Source organism: Rhagoletis zephyria, unplaced genomic scaffold (genome assembly GCF_001687245.7).
Source record: "Rhagoletis zephyria isolate East Lansing unplaced genomic scaffold, Rhagoletis_zephyria_1.1 Rzeph_scaffold_00001, whole genome shotgun sequence".
Lineage (NCBI taxonomy): Eukaryota > Metazoa > Arthropoda > Insecta > Diptera > Tephritidae > Rhagoletis > Rhagoletis zephyria.
The window spans coordinates 600015-613069 of NW_016157085.1; the positions used below are offsets into that span (position 1 = coordinate 600015).

General features: G+C 32.4%; 1 protein-coding gene across 1 annotated transcript; it reads right to left on the reverse strand.

Moving 5' to 3' along the window:
- Positions 1-11570: 11570 nt before the first annotated feature.
- LOC108362955 (tumor rejection antigen P815A-like) lies at positions 11571-12779 on the reverse strand. Its single transcript, XM_017616153.1, has one exon. It carries the CDS (start codon positions 12630-12632, stop codon positions 12237-12239), a length of 396 nt encoding a protein of 131 aa, XP_017471642.1. The 5' UTR covers positions 12633-12779; the 3' UTR covers positions 11571-12236.
- Positions 12780-13055: the final 276 nt, after the last annotated feature.

Consider the following 13055-nt stretch of genomic DNA (forward strand, 5'->3'; position numbering starts at 1 on the left):
ATCGGCAACTGCTTGTCGGCGCAGAAGTCTGTCTTCAAAATGCGCACAGCGCAAAGCTTTTAACTAGCTAAGCTTTTTTAGTTTTACTCTCTATGGAGTGCAGTTTTTGTAACATTTCCAGCTGGAAAAAAGGAAACTTATTGGAAATTGATGACGTCATTGTTTGTTTGGTTGTTTACATCGATAGCAGCGCGTTTGTGCCTTAAGTCTTTTGTTTATCTTCACTTACTATGCCAAGTACACCGACATACGTATCTACATACATAGGTACGTATGAATGCAAACTAAACGTTGAATGCGTAAATATGTTGTTTGCTTTTTATTTTGCTATTGCGACCGCTCCTATTTGTTGCCTTATTTGTTTTGATTATCTTTCGGTATAATGGCATTTCCGTTTACAATTATCGCAAGGCATTTATTTTTTAAATAATCACTCGAATTTACTCATTTGCAGTGACTTGTAAGTTAAGCTTTTGTTTTGAGCAAGTTGACCAGAAGCCACATGAACCTAACCTATAAATGATAAAATTATAAAATATCATCAAATATTAAACACTGACGTACCTTCAGTTACCTTGCATTGAAAAATGTTTGAAAGCACTTTTTTTATGAATTATTAAATATTTATTTTTATTAAATTTTCTGTTTATTCAGTTTACACGTTTGACTGGTCATTTGAATTTGTTTTTGTTTTTGTTTTTTTTTTGTATTTCACTTAAATGTTTTACATTTACATTTTCAAATAGTATTTGTTTAATTTAATTTATTTATTTTTTTTTCATTTGTTTCTAGGTATTCCACTGCATTTCATAGAAATTACAATGAATATTTTTTTTTCGTATAATTTACATCCATTTTTCAAGCATCAATCATATTTTCGTCATCGCAATACTATTTACCTTTCATGCTGACAGAAATTTGATTTGGCTATAGAATAAAGTAAATTACATAAAATACACTGTGCTGGCATACCTCTCTCTACACATACATGTGTATAGCATATCGTAAATTTATGTATTGCAAACAGTATTTAGCAAACAATAATTCAGATCTGTACATTCGTAAGTAGATTTTGTATGAAATTTCTTTTTGCAATAAAGACAAAGCTTTTAAGCAATAATGGCCTAGTTATTTTATGTCTTAAGCGCAAAAGTAATAGCAGAATTTAATATTTTTGCTTAATGCATATTAGCCTAATTTAACAATGAAAAGCGAATTTAATATCTTTAATTAATTGTAAATTTGAAATTTTAATTTCCTAAACAACCAAATTCATATAGGAAAACATGAAATTTTATAACATTAACCTTTTAAATAAAATATATTATTTAATCATAACAACCTTGCTGCCTAACTATAAGACTTAATTTATTAAAAAAAAAAAACATTTATATTTACAAACTGAAATCTCTTTTATTTAACTAACTTTTTTCGACCTAAATATGTAAATACCAAGTGTTTTTTTGTTCTTTTTTTCGCAAACGAAACATTCATCTTTTTTTTTGTGCTACCGCCGATTGTATTATAAAAGTTTCTTTTTCCTTGTTCAGAAATAATTTTTTGGTTTATTTAATTATTAAAAGGTTTAGAAATGAATTCTAATTTTTGCAATAACACTTAGTGAAGCAATAATTTTTGTTTACAAAATTTCTCCTCATAATAAATATAATAGAGAGATAATATTTTTTTCTTTTTGTTTTTTGTTATTGCGGCATAACAAGAAACAATTTATTCCAATTCCAGTGTAATTGAACATGAGTAGGCAGGCTTAGTGGTGTTCCGATACCAGTACTAAAAAGTATAAACTCGATTACCCCTAACAAGCACTAAGTAAGTACTTTTTGTACTACAAAGCTTAAGCACTGGTATTATGCTTCCAGCTGAAGAAAAGTGCAGTGGAAAGTCATCGGTAGCTGTGTGAGGCCTACGGAGGGCTTGCTCCATCAATTTCCACAGGCTTCAACGTTTCAAAAGTGGCGATTTTAACACCACGAACAAGGAGCACGAAGAAAGGTCATCAAGGTTTGTAGACGCCGAAGTGGAGGCAATTTTGGACCAAAACCCATGCAAAACCCAATAAAAACTTGCGGAAATATTAGGCGTGTGACTCAACAAGACATTTCATTGCGATTGACAGCCATCGGTATGGACCAGAAAATCCGAAACTGGGTGCTCGACGAACTCAAACCAAGAGATACCGAATGGCGCGTCAATGTTCGTCAACATTAAAAAACGAAGTCGTGTTTGCATTTTATTGCCACTGGCAATGAAAAATGGATTCTCTAGGTCAATCTAAAGTGCGAGAAGGCGTGCGTTAAGCACGGCGGACCCGGACCATCGACACCAAAGCCGAATATCCATAGCAGCACAGCATGTGGTGGGACCAGAAGCTAATCCTATCATAAAGGTCATAGGTAGCTATGGGCAATACTTTCGATATAATACATTGTGCCAATTTTGCAAGAAGGGTTTCAAAATCGGGAAAAATTCCTTTAAAACTTACTTGTATCTATCATATCTATGTTCGTATGGAAGAGTTGCATATGACGCGGAAGGTTGGCTTTAGTATAATGAACTATTCACAGCATGTGATTGCGAATGACTCACTGCCGCCGAGCCGTTAAAGAACTTTTGGCAAATAAACGTGCAAGCAATAATTGCGATGGACAAATCGAAAAATTTCTTGTCGTTAAAAGAATAAAGGGAAAACGAAATCTTTCCTTTTTGGTTGTTGTTGTTTCCAACGAAATCGCCTTTTTCCACTGTAGGCTTTTATTTTGTAAGCAATTATTGTACTGAGCGCTTTTGAGTGCAATTAGAATCGACTATTTTCTAGCGATACTTTGAGTAGCATCGCATATTCTCTTCGTTACTTTTAATCAGTACAGTCGTCGAGTACATAGTGGTATCGGATGAATACAAAGTGTTCCATAGAATGTGGTAATCTCCGAAATAGCAGCTCTAACTTCTACCGCTTCGATTTGGTTGCCTTTTCCACTTTTCCCAGAAACAAATAGTAGTACACATATGTAGTTCAATAACGCTGTTGGATTAAATAATTTTTTTCTCACTTAGCGTTTAAAAAGTTATTAACAAATGCCATAAAATCTATCCCAGGTTTACAAACTTTAACAAAGTTAATTTCAATTATGCAATAAACATTATAAAATACTAACTTTTGTGATAAAAACTTTCCTGACTTATTAAATACTAATAAATCTATGGGTGAAAGGGTGTTCAATATACATAGGTATGTACTTTATTCAAAACTAGTACTTCTGGAATATTTGAGTAATACTCAAGAGAAGTGAATGAATTTTTTTCTTTTTTTTTTGAGAACATTTTAGTAGTATTCTTTAAACACATTAAGCAGGGATGACACGATTTGTATATTTTTACAGATCTGTACATTTTCACAGTTAGAGAGAGGTGTTGTATGGAAAGTTGTTATTGAGCTGAACTCGTTCTCAATAAAAATTGCTGAACAATACACTCTGTTACCGCCAAATGTACAAATGTACAAATCGTGTGATCCCTGCTTTAATACTTGTGCGCTTAACCAGTGTTTTCTTAAAATAAACCTAAGTCTGCGATTGCAAGTAGCCGCCCATGAATGGAAAAATATTGAGTATTATTTTTTTTTTACATATAAGTGAGAGTAGAGATTTTTTTGGTGCAATAAATTAAGCCTATGTGGGCAACGCTATAACCGGTTGTGGTAAAGAAAGCTATGAGAAAGCATTGAGGGCATACCTTATCAGAAGAGTTTGGGAATATCTACTCTAGCGATCGAGAGATTTTATTGGGAAAACTGGCCTAATAGACGAACGTTGACCCTACTGGTAGTAGCAATGCTTTTTCGATTTTTTCCTTCACTGACAAATTTCAATTTTATCTGAATGCAAAATGGCGAAAATTTCAAAGGTGGCCATTGTATGATACCCATTTATTGATATGATGGGTGAGATATTTCGAAAATGGAAAATTTTTCGAAGTTTATGAAGTCGTTAGAGGTGCGTACTACTACTACGTAGGACCTGGGGTCTATCCCTGGTTAGGGTAACATATACAATAGCAAAGTATTTTTCAAATAGCGGTCGCCCGGCAGCGTGCAATGATAAACCTCCGAGTGTATTTCTGCCCTAAAAATCCATTTCTCGTTCGGAGTCGGCGTAAACTTTTAGGTCCTTCCATTTGTGTAATAACATCAAGTCAAGACGCAATCAAAGTTTTCAGCTTTGTCAAGTTTAACTCAAAAATTGTGCTGAACTGTCGTCGAACGTAAATGTAAATTTTATCGTATAGAAATGTTCCTTCGGGAAGATTTATGTTAAAGGCAGCAAACCCCTCGAAAAAGGCGTAGCAGTTTTAGGTCAAAAGTTAACAAAACGCAGATTTTATTGTGAATTTCGCCAGAATATCCCTTCGTTAACAACACTTGTTCGGCAAGGTTTTTCTAAATAGAAGAGTCTTCTAGAAATGGGCGGGGAAATCTTATGACCAAGGGTAACAATTTTGTTTTTTTTTTGTGTGCATTTCGGCAGAAAATCTGTTCGCTAATAACATTTGGTCCCCAACTTTTTTTTTTATTTTTAAAAAATGCCATGAGGAAACGATTTTGATTACAATTTTTCTTCTTTTTTTAATGCCCAACTTTGTCATTAACATTTGTGTCATCTAATGCATAGAGAAAATTCGGCATAAGTAATCTTGAAGATATGAGCGTTACCGTGAAAGAGCTTTTCCGAAAATTGACCGTATATAGATTTGAGTAGTGCCGGAAATTTTCAGGATCTTGTGGTATTTTAATGTTCGTTTCCTGAGAAAAAGATTTTAAGGTTGAAGCATTTTTAGGGGCCGTCAATGCCCAAAATTTGTTGGTATGAAGATTTTTTATTCTGCTCTTTATTATCCACAGGGTTTGTTATCTTTGTTGAGAACGCAAATTTAAAGCTTTTGCTGCAGAATGATGAGAATATCGTGGCATTTACTACAAATCCTAGCAATTAAATGCGGTTCCGAATTTGAGAAATTTTCTAGAGGTCTTGCCATAAGATCTTTATAACTCGTAAGGAAACAGAAGCATTGTACGGAGTATGCATCAGACTAGGCCGAGCACATGAAATTACAGCTTAAGAAAGTTTTATTACATGGCAGCTGAGAAGTACATGTGCAAAAATTTCACAAATTAAATTAAGGAAATTGTTGAACATGTAGCAGTCGTAGCATGCATTTAGGCGCCCGGTGTGAAAGTCTTGAATTTTCACGGCAATTTTGAAAAGGCTAAAAAATGGCACCTTAAATAGTATAAAACCCAAATTTATTGACCAATTTTTAATATCATATTTTTCCGCCTTTTTGTCCTCTAAATAGAATTTTTACTCCGTTGTTCGTACTCCCGTTAGGCCTTTTTTCCCGTCCGCTAGAGTGGTGTTACCCCTTAAAATCATAAGCTAAGCAGAATAATACTTGATAGATTTAAAATTTTACTTTTTCTACCATTGCTGTGCGGTAACGTTTCCACAATTTAAATACTCCTGCTCTTCTCATATTTACCAATTTTTTAGTAATTAATACATTTTTTTTTTTAATCTCAAACTTGAGTTATACCCAAAATTAAACTGCTTTTTAAGTGCTATATTGTTTTAGTTTTATTAAATTTAAATTATTTTTTTTCCTCTAGTTTTGCTTGCGCATTCCTTGTTTGGTAGTTCATTATTTGTTTGTTTATATTTTTTGGTTTTTGTTTTTAGCTGTTTGTTTTCGTTTCTTTTTTTTGTTTAGTTGTTTCTTCTTTTTAGGTTCTAGCCTCATTTATCTACATAATTTGAAAATTTCGTAAATCTCTATTTTAGTTTATTTATTTTTTGCTTTGTTTTTTCTAGCTCTCCTAAATGTGTTATTGTTTACGAGTTTTTAAAATTTTATAAACTTCATACATACATGCATACGTTACATACAATTACAACAAAACGACAAAATTCGCCTGACTCACATTAGCAACTACTGCTTGATACCGTTCTATACACAGTTTGGTTTGTTTTATCTATTTCTTTTGTAGACATTTCATTTGCAATTTTATGGTACATTTTTTATTTTAAAATTACTAAATACGTTTTTCACAATTTTTTGTTTACTAGTCTAACTGCAAATTTTTTGTTAGTATGTCTGTTTGTATTATATGCGTTATTCGCACTTATTCATTTAATGAGTACTAATTTTCATATACATATACATATGCATACTAGGGTGACCCTTAAAAATATCAAAATCTATGTTTTGCATGGAGCATCCCTTTATTTTCTGTTACGTTCAAAATAAATACAACCACGAAAATTAAAAAATTAAAAAAATAATTTCGGGGTCGCACGCGCTGTTTTCGTTTGGGGTTGAAAAAATTTAATTATGTTAAATTGAAAAAATTCGACAAAATTTTGACTTGAAATCTGATAAGTTTTTTGAATGTTTTCAGACTCTAATAGTGACCATTAAATGTTTGTTTTAAATTTTGACATTTTCGCGGAAGTCTTTATCTTGTAGGTAGAACAAGATAAAGAACTGCCCCATGATATTTGTAAATTAAGAACCACCCTAATGCATATTAACAATTATGCTAAAAAGCTTCAATTTCCAGTTTTACATTATGTTGCTTTTTAAATTACAAGTTTTTGCTATTCTTTTTTAGTTTTTTACTACTTCACTTTTTACATTAATTTTTGTGTGTTCTTTTTTTCTATTTATTTATTTATTTTTTATTTTTGTTTGTATTTTACTTATTTCTTTGGCAGTTCTTTTCCAATAGTACAAATTTTTAAATTTACAATATTTTTTTACTTAAAGTCTAATTACCTAGCTGAACTTTTTATTAGCGTTTAAAGTAAATCGTTTCCAATATACACATTATATTTATTATTATACCTTTTTATTACATAATTATTTAGCTTGATGTATACGAATTTGAATGAAGTTGTAATGAATTTTGTGATGTAAACTTTTTGTCAGTAGATATATCATATTTATTTTTTTATAATTCCTCAATTAAGTTTTACCACTATTTATAATTATATAACATTTATGAATTTGTCTCAAAGTTATCTTCAAATATGCACCTAAGAATGTAAATTTTTACAGTAATGATATTTTACCTATTTTCATAGTCGCCATTTGTTTTTGTAGTTACAAATACAAATTTAGCATTTGGGCGTTATAACATACACACACATATGTAGATATGTATATGCCATGCCCAATCTATACACTTTTACTTGTACTTGCTTATATGCATATATGGTAGTGTGTTCTAGAGGAGAATGTTTGTCCAATTAGAAAAATTTCTAAAATGATTTTATTTACAGTATTTACAAGATATACGCGTTTTTGTTTAGGTATAGTATTTTTGTGTTTCATTAACTAAAAATAATCAAAAAATCGTTTAGTGTTATATAGTGAATCGATTGATATTTATGTATGCACCACGAGTGATCGAGTGCTGTTTTGGTGCTCGGCTGATTTGCGAGTGCTTCGATAATCGCGATAACTGTTTTGTATGGCAGTGTTAGATCTCATTGTAGCAAATGCGCATCTTTGTCTTTTATTCTTGCACTTTGCTTTCAAAAACCATCTATCGTTTTTTTTTCTAATTTTATAAATGTATGTATGTACATTTAAGTGGTCCAAAAATGTATGTAAAAAAAATAAGGTCGCATTTTTTATGCCACCAGCCCTTAGGATTGTTCTATACCAAAAAAAAAATATACCCCTATTTTTTTATTTTGAAATAAAAAAAAATTAGGGTGTGCTTAAAGCGCTCAATGTTTTCAATGTATTTTATATGGGGAAAAAACAACTTTTCGTAGAAATAGTGTAGAATTCTTGAAAATCAATATTTTTCGATCGGAAAACTTTGCTTATCTTCAGGAGATTCCCGGTAATAATACCCAATTGTGACTATATTTTATGGGTCCTTGAAAATGCAATGGGGGACCAATAAAAATTCTTTAATCATAAAAAATGGTTAAATAAACAATTGGATATCAATATTTGAAGTCTCCTGAAGAGAACCACAGTTTTACGATTGAAAAATATTGATTTTCAAGAGTTTTATGCCATTTTTACGAAAATTTGTTTTTTCCCCATATAAAATACATGGAAAACTTTGAGCGCTGTGAGCATATATTTATTTTCGGTGCAGAACAATCCTAGGGGGTGGCGGCATTAAAATTCCGACTTTATTATTTTGGACCACTCTAATGTACATACATATTTATGTACACAAGGGGATCCTAGACCACCCGTCCACCCTTCTAAAATGGAGGGCGATGTTTTTCTTATTACAAAACGAAAAAATATGGCCTACCGTGGCTAAAATTACCGGAACCCCAGAATTTGTGGACAAAAATACGAAACTTTTGTTTGAAACTTTTTATTCGAAAGTGTCTTTTTCCTAAATGATTTAGAATTTAAATTCATTCTGGACTTCTGAAATGAACGGAAGTATTTTTATTGGGAAAAGAAAAAAAAATATAATTTACTAAGTCGGGGATGCTCTATCCTTTCGTCATATCACCCACTTGCGGTTTCGACCGAAAGTAGGTTAAACTCATCGGAAGTCCATTGTTTAAATGGGATATGCATAATTTTATCAATGATTCGGATTCTGCATACAAAAATGGGTACACGGTCAAAAATTTGGTTTTAATTTTTAAACCGCGCTGGGACTACTGCCTTTTTTAAACTTTTATAGTCTACTTTTTAAACCAGTCAATAGTTTTACGCAATTTTTAATATATTCTGGTTTAAATTTTAGCCCAAAAAGTTCGTGGTTTAAAAATCAAACCAAAATGTTTTAATTCTAGTTTCTAGGTTTCATATATAGAAAATTTGGTTTAAAATCTAAACCTAAATAGAATATGTTTGCACAGCGAATTGTGGTGTTGATTCAAACTCAACATATGAAAGCACATTTACATGCGTGGCTGTAGCTGAGTGTGCAAAGATGCTTGATACAATTGGTTGCTACCAAGGCTGTCCGGGTTCAATCCCAACCAGACGGAGCATGAAATTTAAGATTGTTTTTTTTTTTTTTTCTTAATTATGAAAATGTTTGGGTTTAACATTTAAACCGAATTGTTTAAATTCTAAACCCAACATATGTGCTCTCTTTTTTTAAACTTGGAAGGTTTGTATTTGAAACTGAATTTAGTTTGGTCATATATGTAGTCCAAAAAGTTTAAAATTAAAACCGAAATTTTTAACCGTGTAACTTTTTTCGGAAACTTGTTTTCGGTCGAAACCGGAATTTGGTAATATGACCAAAAGATCCGCAATGGGCATTTTCCTCCATTGTAAAAGTTTAGGATGAGTCGAAGTTTGAAGGTTATTTACAGGTTTGAAAAGGCACTTCCGAGAAAAAGTTTCAATCAAAATTCACATATTTTTGTCCGCAGAATCCCAACTGTGGTAAAAAGTTGTAATTCTCATCAAAAAAAAGAACTTTCTCACCGCAACTAAGCCAATTTCCAGTCGAAACGACAAGTTGGTGATGCGACCAAAAGATATAGCATCTACGATTTGGTAGGTCATATGTTTGTGTTTTCCAATAAAAGTAATTTTCGTCCATTGCATAAGTGTGGATGGGTGGTCTAGGATACAATGTATATTATACATACATACCTACATACATATGTAATTACGAAGCAAGAAAGCACAAACAGAGTGTGTTTTATTGTTATTTACTCACAAAAAGTGTCTAAGGATCTGAGGATCTAGATATAGATTGCACGCGATTTTCAGAAGACCATTACCTCAAAATTAGCTATTCGACGGAAAAACCCTAAATAACCATATCTATATCTGATCACTTGCTAATCTAATGAAATTTTTAAACCAACAATCAGCGTCTTAGATGGGTTCTCTCTCTTACTTACCAACATTACAAAAGATACCGACTTATACCACGAGTGAAATGTTCAGTAGGTCATTTCGCTTATTAAGAACCGACTGGAATGTGAAATTTGACTTGACTGCGTGGAACTACATATAAATTGTACACTGTGGGTTCCCAAGATTGAGCGCCAACTTTGTGCTGTCATTTTCTCAGATCCTGTAATTTTGCCTCCCACAAAAACCATTTGTAAGGAACCTTAGCCTGATCACCTTTATAGGGGCAGCAATTGATTATTCTTGCGAGGTAAACTGTTTGGGAATAACCCATATCGAACCACGTGGAACTGCAGGAGAATTTAGGATCGGAAATGGGCTCTGAACTCAAAGGCAACAGATTGACTTCATCGCATTATTGTCCGTCCGATTGCGGCTTGTGTTTCAGTAGTACTAAAACTGGCTTTCTGGCGCCAGCCATGTTAAAAATATCTGCTTTGGCTAAATGAATTCCTATATAAATAGTAGACCGGTATTAAACTTTGAATTGTATTTGAGAGATGACCACTTTTTTTAGGCAAGGATGATAGCACCATGCAACAGAAAAAAAGATTGAAAAATATTTCAACGGCGAAGGGACGATTTCCTTCAAATTTGTCAACGAGCTGGTAACTTTAAGTAAAAACTGGTAACGTACTAGTTATCTTATCGGTCCCAATCGTCTTTATTTGCATAACTCTGGAATTTTGCAACATTTCTTGAGAAATTTTTTGAAAGCGATATGAACATATTAAAAAAAAAATTACATGTATATAAAATGACTACCGCATATGAAGTTTCATTAAAAAATTTACAAAGAAACAGTTGAGCACCTATCGTACATTGGGAACAAAAAAAGCGCCTAGGTAATGTTTTTGTTTTCCCGAGCATATACATATATATTACCGGACTTAGATTTTCTCTTGGCTTGAATACAACTTTATCCAAAAGAAGTATGCTTTATACCCTCTATCCCTTGATTGACGCTAGTTTGGTCTCTATAGAAATTGTAAAATTAGATTTGATAAACTAGAACTCTCCGAGAATATCACTTGAAAAATGATGCTAATATGTGCCAATAATGCCACTAATCTGAAAAATCCTTTTATTTCATTTCGAAATACTAAAACGCGTTATATGAGCAAATCTCGCGAGTTTTTCTGTCGGCAAAAAAAAAAGCAAAAGCGTTCTTCTTGAAAATATTTCAATCAATGGAGCTCCAGAAGTAAGTACAATGAAAAACAAATCAAGTATTTTGAATAATTTTAGCCTTAAAGCATGTATTGAGGGAAAAAGGTACCGAAATTACTTATGTTTTCATTGTAACTCGGAAAAATTATAATTGTTGTTTTTTTAATAACTTTTAGAAGTTTTCAAACAGAATGTTTATATTATAGAAAATGGATGTCGGCATCAAATACAACATATCTGTGAAGTTTCAAAAGTGTGCCACATGCAGCATGCAGAATATCTGTCGCAGCTTTTTTGTAATTTTTGAAATTTTAAGTTTTTTTAATTTTAATAATTTAATAGTCGGTTTCACCAGTAATTTAAATGAAAAATTGTTTTTTTATTTTATGTCAATTTCTATATAAAATTCAAAAATTTAAAATCATTTTTCACTTAAATTACTTTCGTGAAATTGGCTGTAATACAAAACTGATAAGATAGGTGTACCACCATTTTCGGCCAAAAACACGTTTTTGTCGAAAAATGTAACAACTCGCGAGATTTGCTCATATGTATATGCTGCACTTGATTCTGGAAACTTCGGTCGAAAATGTCATAAATTTATGTTGTTTCCAAAAATAAATTACCCGGTCTTTATGTAAAAAGCCCATTTCAAAAATAAAAGTTTTTTGGGGCTTTTAATAATTTAATGAAAACAAAACTCCATGCCCAATAATTTCTTTAATAAGTAGTTCTCAATTTAATGGTGCTACTCATATGGCGAAATAAAAGAAAATTAAAAATTTTACACAGCTGGTCAACATAATTTCCTCTCAAAAATTTTATTAGAGTTTCAAGGCAACGTTGCATCAAAAGCAGCGCACATAAGCACTAAGCTATTCCAACTTTCTTGAGTTCTGCTCCTAGTGTATGCGTTTATTGGCGAGTGTGGGTGTGTGTGTGTGTGTGAAGTTTTACTTATATTACACTGTTTGAGCTATAAAATCATGTGACAGCTAGCTAAATACTTGGATCCCGAAAGTCCCTAATACACTGAATGGAAAGTATATACAGCTGTTTATATGTACCAAAATGTACAAATGCATATGTTAGGTGCATATGAGCCTGAAATAGGTATTGGCGAGTTTTCAAATAGACGAAAATTTAGCTGCCCGATCAGCATGCCGATCATTGGCCTTAGCAGCATCTGAAGTGGAAGCATGTGGCATACAGCAACCACCATCAGCCACCCCAGCACCACTAATATTACCACCAATTTGAGCAGCAGCAGCAGCAGCTTCGCCATCTGCATCCGACTCAATCAAATTGTCATTTTCATTATTCTTGTCATTGCTGTCAACTGCTTCATCTTCATCATCATCGTCATCGTCATCGTCATCATCATCATCATCATCGTCGCCATCTTCAGCGCTATCCACTTGCATGCATGGCTGATGACGCCGTGCAGGTGGCGTTTGTGTGGCCATATTCAAATGTCGTGACCACGAATATTTTGCGGAATCCACCTCAGTTGTGGCAATCATAGTGGAAACTTTAGCTTCGATTTGTGTTCTTGCTGTGTTTGCTGCTGTTGTTGTTATCGCTGCTCCTGTTTATGTAGTATTGATGTTGTTGTTAACACATACATACATACATACATATATAAGGATGAAGAATTGTGGCTGATTTTGTTGTTGTTGTGTGAGTTTGACTTAACTTATTTTTATAAAAGCAAAAAGGTTTTTTGTTGGATGAAAAAAGTAAACATTCATTTAACTAACATTTAGAATTTCAAAATTTATTTAAAGCTCAACACTAATTCTAAAGTATATCAGAGACTGTCTATGCTAGAATGAATACTTGAAAAATATTAACTTCAAACCATAAAGCCGACGAAAATTTTTGAATCTTAAACAAATATAAGGTTCATCGTATCTAAAGTTCAAGTAGACTTTTGAAGATTTTTA

Coding starts and splice junctions, on each gene's coding strand:
- LOC108362955 (XM_017616153.1), bottom strand. CDS start 12,632: ATGATTGCCACAACTGAGGTGGATTCCGCAAAATATTCGTGGTCACGA.